Here is a 15,524-nt window from a genome sequence, read left to right as displayed (position 1 = left end):
TTTCATTTTACACTAACACGGTCTCGGGGAAACTCATGTACTTTATTATCTCATAATATTTAGTCTCCACTGTGCATCTCATTTCCTTCTGTGAACTCTTCTCTGTTGATATGAAACAAAGTCACTCATTATTTGGTCATATGGTTTAATGTAACTGTATTGTCTGATCATCCAAAACTTGATAATTGGTGCAACTGATAATGGTACAAAAAACAGGCTTATACATGAAAAAGGAAAACTGGGTATAGAAACATATGTATATTCCAAATCACACAAGTATACACATACAGTGTATAACAGGATACATGTCTGTAGTCCACGTTGCATCACTGGTGAAATGGACATTCAGCCCAACGTTTCCGTTAAATATCCATTCCTAGTCCATTCAAATATTGTCCATGTACTCTACTGTCTCTGCCTGGTCAACATCAGTAGTTCATTGAGTGTTTGTCACAGGACACCCCACACTTCCTCGAAGGCAGAGCACATCTTGGCACAGGTCAGTGCAGCAGAGAGGGGGTAGTTACTGATGGACACAGTCTTCTCTGTGTAGTCCACATTCACCTAATGAAGACAAAGAGATCAGTAACTCAGATATTTGACGCTTAAAGTAGTGACTCAGCGATCACCATCAAGAGCCATTTCTCACCGCTCCGTGTGCAAATGCTCCAATCACCACTGCAGCCGGTCCCTCTGGCACCAAAGTCCGGGGGCAGACAGCCTCTCCGGAAGTGAAGGAGGTGGCCATGCGGGGGCAGCCAGGAGGCAGGTGGTCGGACACCGGATTTTTAATCATCCTCAGAAGCTTCTGAGGACCATCAGCAGCCCGGACGCTCAGCTTGTGCAGCAGCTGAACTGAGATGGAAGAAGAGAAGAGAGAATGATTAGGAGATCAGCTAAGGAGAGGAAGAGTTTAGGATATATGTAACCATAACACAGCTGACTGCACAGAGACCAACTAAACACATATAGAGTTTATACACAGACAGCATTCAACACTGGTAGTTTACCCATAAGGCCACAGAAGCGACTGAAGGTTCTTGGGATGCGGGTCTGTGGGTTGATCTCTATTAATGCGTTTTTCTCTGTGTGGATGTAAACCTGCAACAGGCCTGCCCTGTTCAGTGGACTGTCCATCAACATGAGCAGACACTGGGAAGAAGGACATTTTAGGTTAAAAGGTTATTTATGCAGCACTTTATTACACGAAGACTTGAACATTTACAGGACAATAAGCCTAATGTGGTTTTTGAGGTTAATTTTCATACGTGCTTGAGGTTATTACAGTAGTTATTTTGCTAGTTTGACTTTTTATTCGGTGAAAAATAAGACTATGTTATACAATTGGACGAAACTGGCAGTAGATTTAAAGCTGATATTGATAGAGATTCAAAAACAGACAATATTGACATTATATGACATTGGTACAGCGGTAACAGACTCGACAGCACCATGAAAATTAAAATTCACTGCAGGTATCAAGAATGACTTCCAAGACCAAGACGATATTCTTTAAGGTGGACGTGTAGAGTTTAAACAAAATGCTAAGATAAATACAGTTTTGATAAAGGATCCCTGACATTATTGAAGTCAGCGCTCTCTGGTGGACAAACTAGAAACCGGTGGTGGTGCAGTTAAATATAGTTAAACAAAAGTGCACAGAAACTTCTTGTCATTTTTGTGCTGACATACTTACTGATACCAAAGTCAGATGAGCTCAAATAATGCCAATATATCTATCAATATATCTATCAATATATGTATCAGGTTAAGATAAGAGGTTGTATTTGTCACATGCACAGTGAAATGCATTCTTTGTATCTGCAGTCAGAAGTAAAGGAAAACAAAACACTAACATAATTTCAGAGCTCAGAATCTCTTTCGCATGTTTTCAGTTGTTCAAATAATAATTAAGTGAAATAAATGGCACTGCACTCCGACTACAGCTCATGACAGACAGAAGTGAAGAACACAGCACACAGTGAGTGTTTACCTGATGTGTGATGTCTGGTCTTATGTTTCCCGGATTTCTTCCACTTTTGACGATCATATTCTTGTGTTGGTCACAGTTTAACAGCTCAAAGGTTTTTCCGACCTGGGAAATAAATAAAAAACACCCTAATGTCACTTATTGTGTTTATTTACCCCAGTTTAAAGGTGTATTTACTGATGTCACTTCCTGTAGCAGCCGGTAGGGTGGGCAGCACAAACACGACCTCTGACCCTTTACCTTCACGGTTTCTAACGACGCCCCCTCCAGAATGACAACGAGTCTCCTCTCCGCCATCCGGTCGTGCAGGCCGCGGAGGTGTTTGGCCGGTTTTGGTTCGTATTCGTCCAAATGTTCGAGACCACGCTTCTTCTCGTTAGGGGCCGCCATGTTGCCTCTCGGAAGGACCGTCGCGGAATGTGCGCGTCACGGCAAAGAGTGCGCGTTCACGAGCGGGCACATAGTAACGACTCGTTACTAAGTAATACATGTTTAGTGTCCAGCTTTTAATGTAACTAATTACATATTACTGGTGTAGTAACGCTTTCTTTTAACGCTGTGTTAATTTGAAGAAGAAAAAAAAAAGTCTCTTCAACGGTCGCTGTGTGTGCACGCGCGTGGTCACCATCCCTACGTCACCGACGAGCGCCGGATGTTCTTCCGCAACGTGTTGAGGGAAAAATTCACGTGTGACCGTTTTCTATTAAACCGCACAGTCCGAGGTTGAGGCGGAAAAAGGAGCAGATTGATCGGTGAGTGTGTGAATATGTGTTGTTGAGGCAGTTAGACGGAGACTCAGGTCTGGTCTTAATAACAACAGGTGGAGTTAGTAGTAATGTCCTGTGTGTAACGGGTCACTGCAGCTCACTCTCTCATTATTCTGTCACTGCAAACGTGCAAAAGGCGTTTGAATGCCTTCTTATTTAACATTTAGGGTCGCTGTGGGTCAAGCAATGTTATTTTGAATCCATATGAAACACCATAAAACTACTACTATCTAAAACACAAGTGCTGTCTGTCGGATGTGGCCTTTTAAATTAGATACTTATGGAAATGTTTGTCTTACACGTGATTAACTGGCTGTCTCTGACACGATGTTACAGTAGGTCTGAGGACCTGTTTCCACCAGATCTTAATTAAAAGTTTAATGACTTCTGGCAGTTTCTCTGTCTGTCAGTATTTGATCACTTTAGAAATATCTCTCTCTGTCATGATATGAATTTACTGCTTCAGCTAAGTATTGATGAGTGTTGTAGTCTTCTACCAAAATAATGATCTCAACATTTTTAACTGCAGTGTATTTAGATAGCTTAACACCTGATCATATTTTTGTGGTTAGTCATCAGGTAAGCCTTAATTTACTTAAACAGGGAAAGTATCTGCAGGATGTTGTGGAGTTTACTTAAGTTCAGTACAACATGTTATAACTTAAACTTAAGGTATGTGTCGCTTTTTGTGGTTGATGCTCTGCAGTTGTTTGGCAAGTAAGTCCCATTAAAAACTAAAAACTTTGCACCTTACCTACCTATTTATCTTTTTTTATCTTTTCTATCTAAGTATTTTATTCTATTATTGTATTTTATTGTATTTTAATGTACCTGGCTGCTATGACGACCCAATTTCCCTCTGGGGATTAATAAAGTCTATCTATCTATCTATCTATCTATCTAAAATGTAACATTGTCTAGAGACAGCACTCTCAGTGACCTTTGTTCAGATACACTGACATTGTTGTTTTGCACAGGCTTTAAAAAGATAAAACATTATTTTCCTCAGATTTTCTCCAAAGGGTATATTTGTGTACTTTGGGTCGGAGTCATGGGTCGGAAGTTGGATCCCACCAATAAAGTGAAGAGAGGGCCGGGGAAAAAGACCAAGAAGCAGCAAGGAGCAGAAACCGAGTTGGCCAAATTTATAACTGATGGTGAATATTGTGCCCTTAATATCTATTTATAAAGACGCACACTCACTCTGTAAATCTATACATTAAAAACAATGTCTACTGCATAATTGTGGCTTGTTGGTCAAAGTGTTCCCTTTCTGTTTGCAGAGGAAACAGGACCAAAGCGCCTGTCAAGTAGAGGCAGGAAAAGGTAAGAGGTTTTCTGATTACGTAACATGAAATTCAGTTATTCTGTTTGCCAGTTGCTCATTCATCTTGTCATTTTACAGAGCTGCAAAAAGAGTCCAGAATTCGAAAAAACCTAAAGTTGCTGCTGAGGAACAGCCCAAGAAAGGTAACCACATCAGTGTCTGTGGATGTAGTTGGGATGATTTCTGTATACAGTGCAGATAATCACTAACCAGCACCTGTAAAGACCTTAAGCATGTGTGTATTTGGATTTTAATTACCTGTTGTCACAGACGAGAATGAGAAACATGGGTGTGTTGTTCCGTGGATGTTGGTTGAGTCAATTAAATCTGTTGTTTGTAGGTGAGGTTAATGGCCTAGTAAAATAGTGATCACAGAATATGTACATAGAATTTATTATCTTTTATTTATTATTTTCTTTTTATCTAAAGGATTCACTGATGAGAACAGTAAGTGGTTGAAACCAGCTAAGAGAAAGCGCAAAATTGATGAACCTGAAAGTGAGGATGACAGTGATGAGCACTGGGAGGAAGAGGAAGACGAGGAGGAGGAAGAGCAGCAGCAGCAGAAGGGAGGAAAAGACCAAGGAAAGAAGGGTGCCAAATTAGGAGTAAAAAAAGTGGTGGAGGAGAAGAAGAAGGAGGACGACGACGACGATGATGATGATGATGATGACGACGACGACGACATGGTTGATGACTATGGTACACTTGAAGATGGCAGTGGTGAGGAAGCAGCTGAAGAAGAAAGTGATGGAGAGGAGGTATGTGAAATGCTCGAACCACTTTATCTGACTGCAAATTTGACTAAAATTGTGATTCAAATTTCAAAATTTCTTTGCACATTTACAGATAATATTCCTGATTTCATTATAGAGACTCCAAATTTCCTCCCACTTCACTGTTGATGTGTTGAAACGGTGCTACTGGGTGTTGCAACCAAAACCAAACAGTGTATCTTTAACATGTTGATGTAGTAAATATGTAGTTTGTATAATTTAGTGACTACGTTCCTTGTTTTGTTGTTCCACATTTAGCTTCTTCCCATCGAGCGGGCAGCAAAGAAAGCGAAAAAGATGAAGGAAGCCATGGGTCTAGGGAGTGATGATGATGAGGAGGAGGAGGAGGAGGAAGACGACGATGATGATGATGATGATGATAAGGAAGAGGAAAATAAATCAGATGCTGACATGGACGAGGAAGACACAGTACAAGCCAACATAGATGAAATGGATCAATTTAAGCTACCTGGGGCAGAGGAACGTGAGAAGGAAGGTGAGCCACTCAGTTTTCTTTCGTCCAATAAGATTCCACTATTTTTAAAATGTAACTCTTTTACATGAAGTCTGAATCCTTTTCTTATCCGCATCCTTAGGTGTCCTGCCTCTAGACCTGAAGTCAATCCATCAAAGAATAAAGGACAACATTGACGTCCTTTGTAATTTCTCAACAAAAAGGGAGGAGGGGAAAGAGAGAGCCGAGTACATCTCTCTTCTGAAGAAAGATCTCTGTACTTATTACAGCTACAACTACTTCCTCATTGAGAAATTAATAGACCTCTTCCCTCTTTCAGAGGTGAGTGATTTGTCTTCCCCACTGTCATACCAAAGAAAGCACCTTCTCATTACTGCACTTCTGCTGTTCAAGAACTGATTGATTGTACACAATAATACTCGTTTGAACATGTGGTTGTTGTCAGGACCTGATTGAGATTGTGTGGTGAGTTCAATTATGTTTTTCAAAGTTGTTGATTTTGTTTTGTCCCCTTTCTTGTTTACAGCTGGTAGATTTCCTTGAGGCCAATGAAATTCAGAGACCTGTCACTATTCGGACCAACACACTGAAAACAAGGAGACGGGATCTTGCACAGGTAACGGCTCGTTGTGGGAGAGATGGATGGAATGTTAAAAAATCCTAATAATATGCTTCATAGTGTTTCTTTACTTTAGTAAAAAGCTCAACTGAAGAAGTATGGCTGCATCACAAATTCAATTTTCCTAAAAAACTACTAAAATCATGATTTGAAGTTTTTGTGGGGTCTGTACTAAACAACCGTCTTAAATCTGGAGAACAAGTTTTGTAGGTCAGGGTATCTCTGTATCACTAAAGTACTTCACTGTATATTGTCACACATTTTACATTCATCCAAAAATTGCTGCTTCTGCGATTTGATGACCATATTGTGAGTTTGGTATTATTTAGATTTTTTAATTTTTGTGCAGTCCTACTAATATAATTGTTTTGTTTACAGGATTTAACGGGGAATAACATTAAAATATGAGTAAATGCAGTCAGCAGAACAAAAACTACACTCTGAGTCACATTTTCATGAAAAAGTTGCAGGACATATGACGAACTGTCATACAACAAGGGTGATTAGAACTAGGAATTAATCAATAGAAGAATATCCAGATTAAAATATACAAATGTTTATACTTTGAGTTTAGTTCTGATTATGTCATTAGCCACTGAACACAAAGAGGACCTCCTCATCAAATTACTTTACTAGTATTGTGTCTCATGTTGAACGTGTTTTTCCTTGTTTAGGCCTTAATCAACAGAGGAGTGAACCTTGATCCATTGGGGAAATGGTCTAAAGTAGGTTTGGTCATCTATGACTCCTCCGTACCCGTTGGTAAGTTTCATTACATTCATCGATCTGACTTGAGCTATAAAGGATCTTTATTTGAGAATATCTGCTTTAACTGTAATTCTTTCCATGTTTTAAAACAGGTGCCACCCCAGAGTATCTGTCTGGTCAGTACATGCTGCAAGGAGCCTCCAGTTTTCTGCCAGTCATGGCACTCTCGCCTCAGGAGGGAGAGTCAGTGTTGGACATGAGCTCAGCTCCAGGAGGCAAGACCACCTATATTGGTAAGATGTGCTGCAGTTATGCTTACACTTCTATTACAGTTACAGTCATTTTATGAAATGTTTCAAACTGTGTAATGTAGACTAGGACTGCAACTAACTATTGTTTTCTGTATTGATTAATCTGCTGATCACTTTTAAAATTTAATTTAGGGATGCAACGATACCACTTATTTCAGCAGTTCCTCACTTTCTGACTGTAAAATATGAAATGTTACCAGATACCCAATACTGGTATCTGTATCAGTGCATCCCTATTTTAATGGATTAACAGTTTTGTCTAGAAACTGTCAGAAAACTGGGAAAAATGGCCATTATAATTTACCAGAGCCCAGCAAGAGATTTTAAATTTTTTGTTTTATCCAAGCAATAGTCCAAAACCCCAAAAATATTCAGTTTACGATCACATATGACAAAGAAGAGCATCAAATTATTTTATTTGAAAAGCTGAAACCATTGAATGTTTGACTGTTTACCTTAAAAAATGACTGAAACAAATATAATTAAACCTCAAAACAAGTGCAGATTAATTTTGTGTGGATCGGCTAATTGATTTGAGCTTCTAAGTAGAACAGTGCAAACTTTTCTCATGTGCAAATGAAATGTATTTAACAATATATGTGACTGTTCCACCTTCAGCTCAGCTAATGAGAAACACCGGGGTGATCGTGGCTAATGACGCCAACGCTGACAGATTGAAGAGTGTGGTGGGCAACATCCACCGTCTGGGGGTCACCAACACGGTTATCTGCAACTACGATGGAAGGCAGTTCCCAAAGGTAACATTCATACATTATCTCTCAGGTTTACATGCACTCTAGAGTCTTATATGGAGTACTGACTTGTTGAAATTTCTCTGAAGGTAATGGGTGGGTTTGACAGAGTGCTGCTTGATGCTCCGTGCTCAGGCACAGGAGTCATCGCTAAAGATCCAGCTGTGAAGACCAGTAAGGTAAAACAACATTCACTGTTTACACATATATCCATATAGATGCGTATGTTTGGTTTTAAATAGCGCTTAACACATTTTTCCTTCCTGTTTTCTAGGATGATACAGACATCCATCGCTCTGCTCACCTGCAGAAAGAACTGATTCTATCTGCTATTGACTCTGTCAATGCTGAGTCCACGACAGGAGGATACCTGATCTACTGCACATGTTCAATAATGGTACGTCTACTGTTTATACATTTATTTCAAAATGAGTTTTGTTGTGTTAATTTTGGGGTTTTATACATTATTTGTGAGAATATAATATTTAGCAGAAAGGCTTGGATATTGATTGAAATGTATTCCACCAGGTGGAGGAGAATGAATGGGTGGTGGACTACGCTTTAAAGAAAAGGAACGTCAAATTAGTTCCCACAGGACTTGACTTTGGCAAGGAAGGTTTCACCAGGTAAATAAGATGATCAGTGTGTGTTTTCACTAAGTGGTCGAGTTATTGAAAGGAAAATACTCTGATCTTCAACCATAAATTTATTTTTCCTTTAGGTTCAAAGAACGTAGATTCCATCCTTCTCTGAAACTGTCTCGCCGCTTTTACCCTCATTCCCACAACATGGATGGGTTTTTCGTGGCCAAGCTGAAGAAATTCTCCAATGTCATTCCAACGGCACCAGCAGCAAAAGGTAACACTTTCTTCTGCGAGCGAATGCCACCTTTTATCAGGATAGATTTTCTGTTCAACATGAACTAATCCTTCTGTGTTTTGTTCTTCATTTAGAAGAAGAAAATGCAGATGCTCCCGAGGCAACAGTTGTTACAGACTCTCCTGAAGAGAAACCAGCCAAAAGCGACAAGACAAAGAAGACGGTCCCCGGAAAGGCAGGTGACCTGAAGAAGAAAACCCAAGCCAATGGAACAGCAGCCAAGAAAATAGCAAATGTCAAGCCAAAAGGCAAAAAGGACTCACTTGCTGGACCTAAAAAGGCAAAGGTCGCCAAGATGGATGGAGAGACTGTGAAAGGAACAAAGGCCAAGAAACCCGCAGAGAAGACAACTGATGAAACTAAAGCGTCAAAGGCTGACAAAAAGGACGGGAGCAGATTTGAGAAAAAGCAGGGCAAAAAGACAAAGACACCCCTGAAGGCAAAGAACAGGATTGGAAAAAACAAATTCAGAAAGTTGAAGCACATGTTGGGAAAACCTGACGTAGAGTGACGGTGTGTACAGTGTGATCAAGTGTACTAGATTGTGTAAGAGTTTCCTTACGGACCCAGATCACTTCCCTTCAGCTAACGAGTGTCCCTATCGGTGTGCTCTGTTGTCATTACAGAGCGGCAGTACTGAATGACTCAGTCTGATGTAATTGTAATGCTTGTGTACAAGTGGACTGGACAATGATTCTTTCCTCAAGTTGGGTCCTCACTTTTTTTAAATTTGAATTACAGAATATTCATTATGTTTGTCTATTGATTTAAGAGTGGGGGTGGGACTACTTCCATAAAAATCTGTGAAACATAATAAATCTTTTAAGATATTTTTCTCCATCACTTGTTTGATTCATCATTCATCTGTTGAAAGTTTTACTTGTCTTTTAGATACACCTTGAAATCCTCTGGTTATTTGATGAGTAGAGCTAAAAGCCAGCTATGGATTTATCTTATATACATTTACCTTCTGATAGCTTTCAATAGACCACCTCTAATCACATTTTAAACATCTAGAATTGTATTTGGACATGTCAGTTTACTTTTTATTGGTCAAAATCCCAATTTCAGATATCTATATAAAATTTGACTTGTAGTAACTTAATTCTTACACATACAATGTGGTATCTTTAATTGAAATTATCCATACAGTTCAGTGGTTTATTGTTTTTAGTTGAAATATAAAAAGAAATGTCTTAAATTAGAATTTGAACCAGTCAGAATGTAATTGCATATATCTTGAATTTAAATTTCCACTGGTAACAAACACCTTGCAGATATCTTTAATGTATGTGTTTAATATTTTATATATTTTATTAGTTAGTTAGGATGTGAGTTTATGCTGGAGAGTCTCTCACAAGTGAGGGAAACAATCAGATTGGTCCATTTCGGACCGGAAGCTGCGTTGTTTACATTTTCTAAGATGGCGGCGGGGATGTATTTGGAGCATTATTTGGACAGTAAGATGTTTATTATGCGTTAAAACATGCTGGAAGACATTTAAACCTACACGTCTGGCTTTGTACTTTGTGTTTCGTTGTGTAATGTAGCTCCGGGCTAACCGGCGCCGCGGAGCTAACTGCTTTAGCCGCTTCCCAACGGTCGGCGGGGCTCGGCTCGGTCTAATTGCTGGGATATCACATCTGTTCGTAGCGGCGGAGGGATGCTGTTTGAGATTGTACAGCACGTATACTGGACTACTCGTAAAATACAGCATAGTTTAGATTGTTTTAGCAAGGGAAATCGGCTGCCTTTGTGCCCCACGCTATTTAATATGCAAGACTTGTGAATGCTGGCGTTAATGGCAGCCGTAGCATCATCCAAGCGCGTATGAGTGAAGCTAGCCACCCTGCGTGTGTTCATACTGTTTCATGTTTATCTCAGTGAGAGTGAGACTAAAACTGTTGTCTTCCCCCCTTTCCACCTCGCCAGGCATAGAAAACTTGCCCTTCGAGTTGCAGAGAAACTTCAACTTGATGAGGGATCTAGATCAACGAACAGAGGGTGAGAACAATGAGTTGTGTGACCTGTGTGGGTGTTGACCCTGAATTGAGGTGTAAAAGCATGTCGTTTGCACGCCATTTACTGAAACAGGCCTGTTAAAGTAGACTTATTTCTTAGATTTAAACAATGTGATCTATGCAGTGGTTCCCAGCCTGGGGGTTGGGACTCCTAAAGGGAAATCTGAGGGGTCACAACATGATAAAATAGATTAAAATTATATCTCTCTATTTTCTCCCAAATGTTTGCCCTTTTCTTGTAAAATACTGGATACTACCTCAGGAAAATCCCTCAAAATAAGCAATCCAAGACTGTAGGATCATTCTTCTGCTCAGCCACCAACTCAGTGGCAATAATTGAGGGGCTATTTGAATAATAAAAGTTGAAAAGTATTGTCCTAACCTGTGATGAGAAGTCCCAACAAGACACAGTCACAAATGTATTTTAAGGAGTCACAAGCCAAAAAGTTTGGGAGCCACTGATCTACAGTAGAAAACTAGTACACAATACTCCCTAACAGTTTGTAAACATTTCTTCTTGTGGTAATAATTAAGTAAAGTAAGTTGTGAGAGATATTTAAAGTATCTTAGGTATTCTGTGTTGCTGGATGTGAGCTGTTCATAGGCGTAAATAAAATTCCATGCATGTTAAACATGAAAACCGATACCTGATATTTAAAGGAGCAATATGTAAGATGAAGTGTTTAAAGCGGGTACTGCAGCCTGAATTCAAAACATTGTAGCAGGTTGTCTCCCCCCAGTCCCTCCTCCCCCAGACTAGAAGCTCACCTGGGTTGCCAGGTTGAGGACACTGAACCTACAGCACAAGACCTTCTCCCTCTGTGGATCATCAGGTCATCAAAACACTTTTTGTACATTTAAACCAAACATTATTAATGTTATACAGAAGATCATTCCAGTTAGACCTGATTCATGTTTATATCATCATATCATTTGTTTTTAGAGTAATTATTATGTAATTATTTCTTTATAATGAATGCATGAGCAAAGGTGAATATTGAGTTGATGAAAGAAAGACCACATTAAATGTCATTGCAGTAATTTAAAGTTTATTAACTATGTGTTCTGATTGTTCAAAAACAAACAGACAAAAGTACCAAAATTTAGGTACTTACGTACTTACTTCAGCTGCTGCTTGTTCCTGATAATATTCTGAAGAGCAAATGAGCCTCTTATGAGCCACTGATTTGTTCCATGCGGTCACGTTGGCAGCTCAACCTGCACCCACCTGTGTTCATTTGTCACATGGTGAGCAGCCACAGTCTGCCATAAAGTTGATCATTTTGCTTAGTTTGTTTATTTCGTGTACACGTCTGTGTCTGGCTGAAGTCTATGCTGCAAAAAAATTATACTCAGAAGTTTCCTTTGGTTTGTTTGGTCGAGAGACATAGACAACGAATGATGACTGAGGAGTAGAGAGAGGGCCGCTAGCAGCTGGTGAATCAGAGAAATAAACATTACTTTCTGATCGTTTCACAGCAAAATAAACATCCCTACAGACCATCCTGAGCTAATCGCCACAAGACCTGGTTTAGTCTGAATAAAGAGTGTAAGCATGACAGTGTTGGCTAAATAAACTTAGCTGAAGCTCAGTGCTTACCTGTTCAGGAGAAAATGAGCCAACTCAACATCAGTCTTGAAATCCGTTTTGATTACTAAGCTGTCGCCATCTTTCAAATGTATCCACAACAATTACATATTGTTCCTTTAAGTATATTCATTGAAATTATTTTCTCATATTTGTATTAATTATACACAGAGTTTTATCACATTGTTGACATTGACTTAAAAGTTACAATGTTGTTTTATAAGTTTTATCTCTCTTTTAGATCTTAAAGGTCAGATAGACTCTCTGGCTAAAGAGTACACAGCCAACGCCAGGACTCTTTCATCTGAGCAAAAGCTGTCCATACTGAGGCAGATTCAGCAGTCTTACAGTAAATGCAAGGAGTTTGGAGATGACAAGGTGCAACTGGCCATGCAGACCTATGAGATGGTTAGTATCTTGGAAATAAATATAATGTTTTATGTGCATTCATAGGTAATATGAGCGGGAAAACGTGGGATACATCTAAATGATACATCCACTGTATTGTATGTACATGAAATATGCACCACAAACAAGCTGACGTTTTATTTTCTGCAGGTCGACAAACACATCAGACGCCTCGACACAGACCTGGCTCGGTTTGAGGCTGACTTGAAGGAAAAGCAGATCGAGAGCACGGACTATGATTCCACCTCCAGTAAGGGGAAGAAAAGTGTGTGTCCATTATATTTGCTTATTATATACTTTTTCCTCTGAGGAATGTCTGGGCAGCTGAAACCAAACTTAATTAAATACTAAAGTGATGTGTGTTAATCCCAGGTGACTCAAGACAGAAGGAAAAGAAGACGGCTAAAACAAGGTCTAAAGTGAAGAGTTCAGATGAAGATGGTAGTCCCAAGAGTGCACAGAAGAAAGTCAAACTCCTTCAACCGTACGTTGTGCATCTACTCCCCAGCTTGTCATGACCAAGTGTTTACTTTTCATGTTTAAAGTTTATCATTTGTAGTTAGTTTTATGATCATGCTCCCATTCTGACCTGCAATACTTTTTCCCACCATCAGAGGGGAATTCAACAGCCCTGCCACCAACTTTGGGAATGTGCACCCTTCTGATGTACTGGACATGCCCGTCGACCCCAACGAACCCACCTACTGTCTGTGCCATCAGGTCTCTTACGGCGAGATGATCGGCTGTGACAACACTGATGTGAGTTTTGTTCTATGGCCCCCCCCCTTTCAGTCCTAATATTGTGTGGGATTTGAGAATTTAAAAATAGGTGGGATGGAGATTACAAAAAGCACACTGACATTGCTCTTTACTTTAGATTAAGGCCTCTGGTAGAGGAGACGGCTGTTACTGATGGATGTTGGAAATGTCGTTAACTGAAAAGGATTAGGGTCAAACGGAATAAAAGAGAATAAAAAAAGAGGACAGAAGTGACATAACATACAAGTACAGAAGGTACTAGACAAAAATACATACAAAGAAAGTATATAATAAAATACAAATGACAATTATATTGTAGAGACATTAATAAGAATCAATTGTGATTATTGCAGGGATTGATATAATAACACATTGGCCATTGTACAAACTAGAGTGTGTTTATGGTTACCAGTGTAGTTTTCTAGATTTTGTATCTGTTTTTCCTACTGCTGGTTAGTTGAATTGCCTGAACTTGCCTTAATCATATTTTATGGGATGGAATTTTGTAAACATTCCCAAGACCAAGATCCATCAGAGAAATAATGTTACAGGAAGAGGACATTTCACATATAATAAAATAAAGAACAATACATCAAAGAACACAAAATGAAACAGAAAATGTATTTATTAATCTCATTTTATCTTGGCCTTTCCAAAACAACATGTGTTATGTTTATTTATTTAAATTAACATTAAATACCAGTCAAGTAACACAAAGGTCAACTACAGTGTACTTTTATGGCACAAGCCTGAAATGGATTGAAGATTAGAGAAGAAGAATGCTAAAAAATAGAAGTTCTGATAATGTTAAATATCACAAATCAGTTATTGTACATATAGTACATGTACACCCTCCATTATATATATATTTCCTAGATGTTAACCACAAATTAAGAGGTTTAGGAGTCCTGCAGTCTCGTGCCTCTTCCTCTGCGGATAAAGGTCAGAGATGACAGAGCGAGTGATTAATTAGCAGATACCACAAATAATCACACTGTATGCGATTTCTCTCTTGAAAAGATTGATTTTGTTTTTGATCTTTTGTTTTGCCTGGACTAAGTGCTCCGTTTGCAGGAATACTTAACAGTACATTATCATTTTTTGTGTCTCTACTCTAGTGCTCCATTGAGTGGTTCCATTTTGCGTGTGTGGGCCTGACAACCAAACCAAGAGGCAAATGGTAAGAAACAATGAAACTGAGGCTATAATGTGCCATCCTATTTTCAATATGTGCAATAAAAGTGTGAATTGTTACTCGTTCAAGTCAGTCAAGTGTGTGTTTTTTGTCTGTGCCATGCAGGTATTGTCCACGATGCTCTCAAGACAGAAAGAGAAAATAAAAACACACACCTGGTTGTTCTGGAACAAAACACGGAGACTGATCTGATGGAAAATGAGAAGAATATTTCTACATTAGTTACTAGAATTTTTGTTTCTCATCTTCCTTAACATTTGGTGCTTTTTGTTTACGTAATTTGCCTTGGTCTGATGCAGTGTGTGTGTGAAGGAGCCAAGTGGTTACAAAAGTATTTAAGTATTGATTTTTTAAAAACGGTTAACAATAATTTTGTTTATTATTTTTTTTGTTACCTTTGGTGCTCTTATTGTGACTTCTTTTTTTACATTTTCTTTTATGAGTGAATAATAAACACTACGACTGCCCCTGATGGTTTAACAGTTCCAAGTTGTCACAATACTTTATACTCTATTCACATGTACAATTATGAAATTTATGTATTTTCTCTGAAAAGTTTGGCCATTTTTTGCTTTGTTGTATAGTTAGTTTCTTGTGCTTAGCCTGGAAACACTAGTTTTATGTTTTAAGTATACCAAGAGGGCAAAAGAATATGAGGACAAATGCTGCATCCTGGCAGTATGAGTCATCTGTGGTAGTGAGTTAAACTATTTCATTTCAACATCTGATTGAGTGCTGTATAGGAAGTAAGACATTTTGTGAAAAGTATTGTCATTTCTGTAGCTGAAACATTGGTACAGGGGAGAGGGGGTGCTTGTGTTGTCAATCATTTGAATACAGCTACTACCTCAAAAAAACAACTCGGTTGTCGTCTTTGTTTTGTTCTGCAGTGTAATTAGATTCAGATGTGCCGTAGAGGTCGTCGTCCTCCGGTAGGTGGCAGTGTTGT

The 15,524-nt window shown here is 39.0% G+C and overlaps 3 protein-coding genes across 4 annotated transcripts; 2 read left to right on the top strand and 1 right to left on the bottom strand.

Annotated features, from left to right (window-relative positions):
• Positions 1 to 128: 128 nt before the first annotated feature.
• On the bottom strand, positions 129 to 2,426 carry emg1 (EMG1 N1-specific pseudouridine methyltransferase). Its single transcript, XM_051406179.1, has 5 exons — positions 2,231 to 2,426; positions 1,994 to 2,095; positions 1,011 to 1,152; positions 650 to 855; positions 129 to 564 (listed from the first exon to the last, which is right to left on the bottom strand). The coding sequence occupies exons 1-5, from the start codon at positions 2,378 to 2,380 to the stop codon at positions 451 to 453; spliced, it is 714 nt and encodes a 237-aa protein (XP_051262139.1). The 5' UTR covers positions 2,381 to 2,426; the 3' UTR covers positions 129 to 450.
• Positions 2,427 to 2,586: 160 nt separating this feature from the next.
• On the top strand, positions 2,587 to 9,444 carry nop2 (NOP2 nucleolar protein homolog (yeast)). The gene is made up of 16 exons (XM_051406032.1): positions 2,587 to 2,742; positions 3,767 to 3,914; positions 4,041 to 4,083; positions 4,163 to 4,227; positions 4,514 to 4,845; positions 5,119 to 5,356; positions 5,457 to 5,656; positions 5,862 to 5,951; positions 6,629 to 6,716; positions 6,815 to 6,955; positions 7,592 to 7,731; positions 7,815 to 7,904; positions 8,000 to 8,122; positions 8,254 to 8,351; positions 8,447 to 8,583; positions 8,679 to 9,444. Exons 2-16 carry the CDS (start codon positions 3,809 to 3,811, stop codon positions 9,113 to 9,115), a joined length of 2,328 nt encoding a protein of 775 aa, XP_051261992.1. The 5' UTR covers positions 2,587 to 2,742; positions 3,767 to 3,808; the 3' UTR covers positions 9,116 to 9,444.
• A 520-nt stretch (positions 9,445 to 9,964) lies between these two features.
• ing4 (inhibitor of growth family, member 4) lies at positions 9,965 to 15,435 on the top strand. Of its 2 annotated transcripts, none has more exons than XM_051406172.1 (8): positions 9,965 to 10,064; positions 10,537 to 10,608; positions 12,455 to 12,621; positions 12,772 to 12,871; positions 12,994 to 13,105; positions 13,236 to 13,380; positions 14,499 to 14,560; positions 14,681 to 15,435. In XM_051406172.1, exons 1-8 carry the CDS (start codon positions 10,028 to 10,030, stop codon positions 14,718 to 14,720), a joined length of 735 nt encoding a protein of 244 aa, XP_051262132.1. In that variant the 5' UTR covers positions 9,965 to 10,027; the 3' UTR covers positions 14,721 to 15,435. The 2 variants fall into 2 exon arrangements, with proteins under 2 accessions (XP_051262132.1, XP_051262131.1); XM_051406171.1 differs by having other exon boundaries at positions 12,772 to 12,886.
• The last annotated feature ends 89 nt before the right edge of the window (positions 15,436 to 15,524 follow it).

This window comes from Dicentrarchus labrax, unplaced genomic scaffold, assembly GCF_905237075.1.
Source record: "Dicentrarchus labrax unplaced genomic scaffold, dlabrax2021, whole genome shotgun sequence".
Classification (NCBI taxonomy): Eukaryota; Metazoa; Chordata; class Actinopteri; family Moronidae; genus Dicentrarchus; species Dicentrarchus labrax.
The sequence above is the reverse complement of the archived record's forward strand: the minus strand, read 5'-3'. Positions and strand labels throughout refer to the sequence as shown.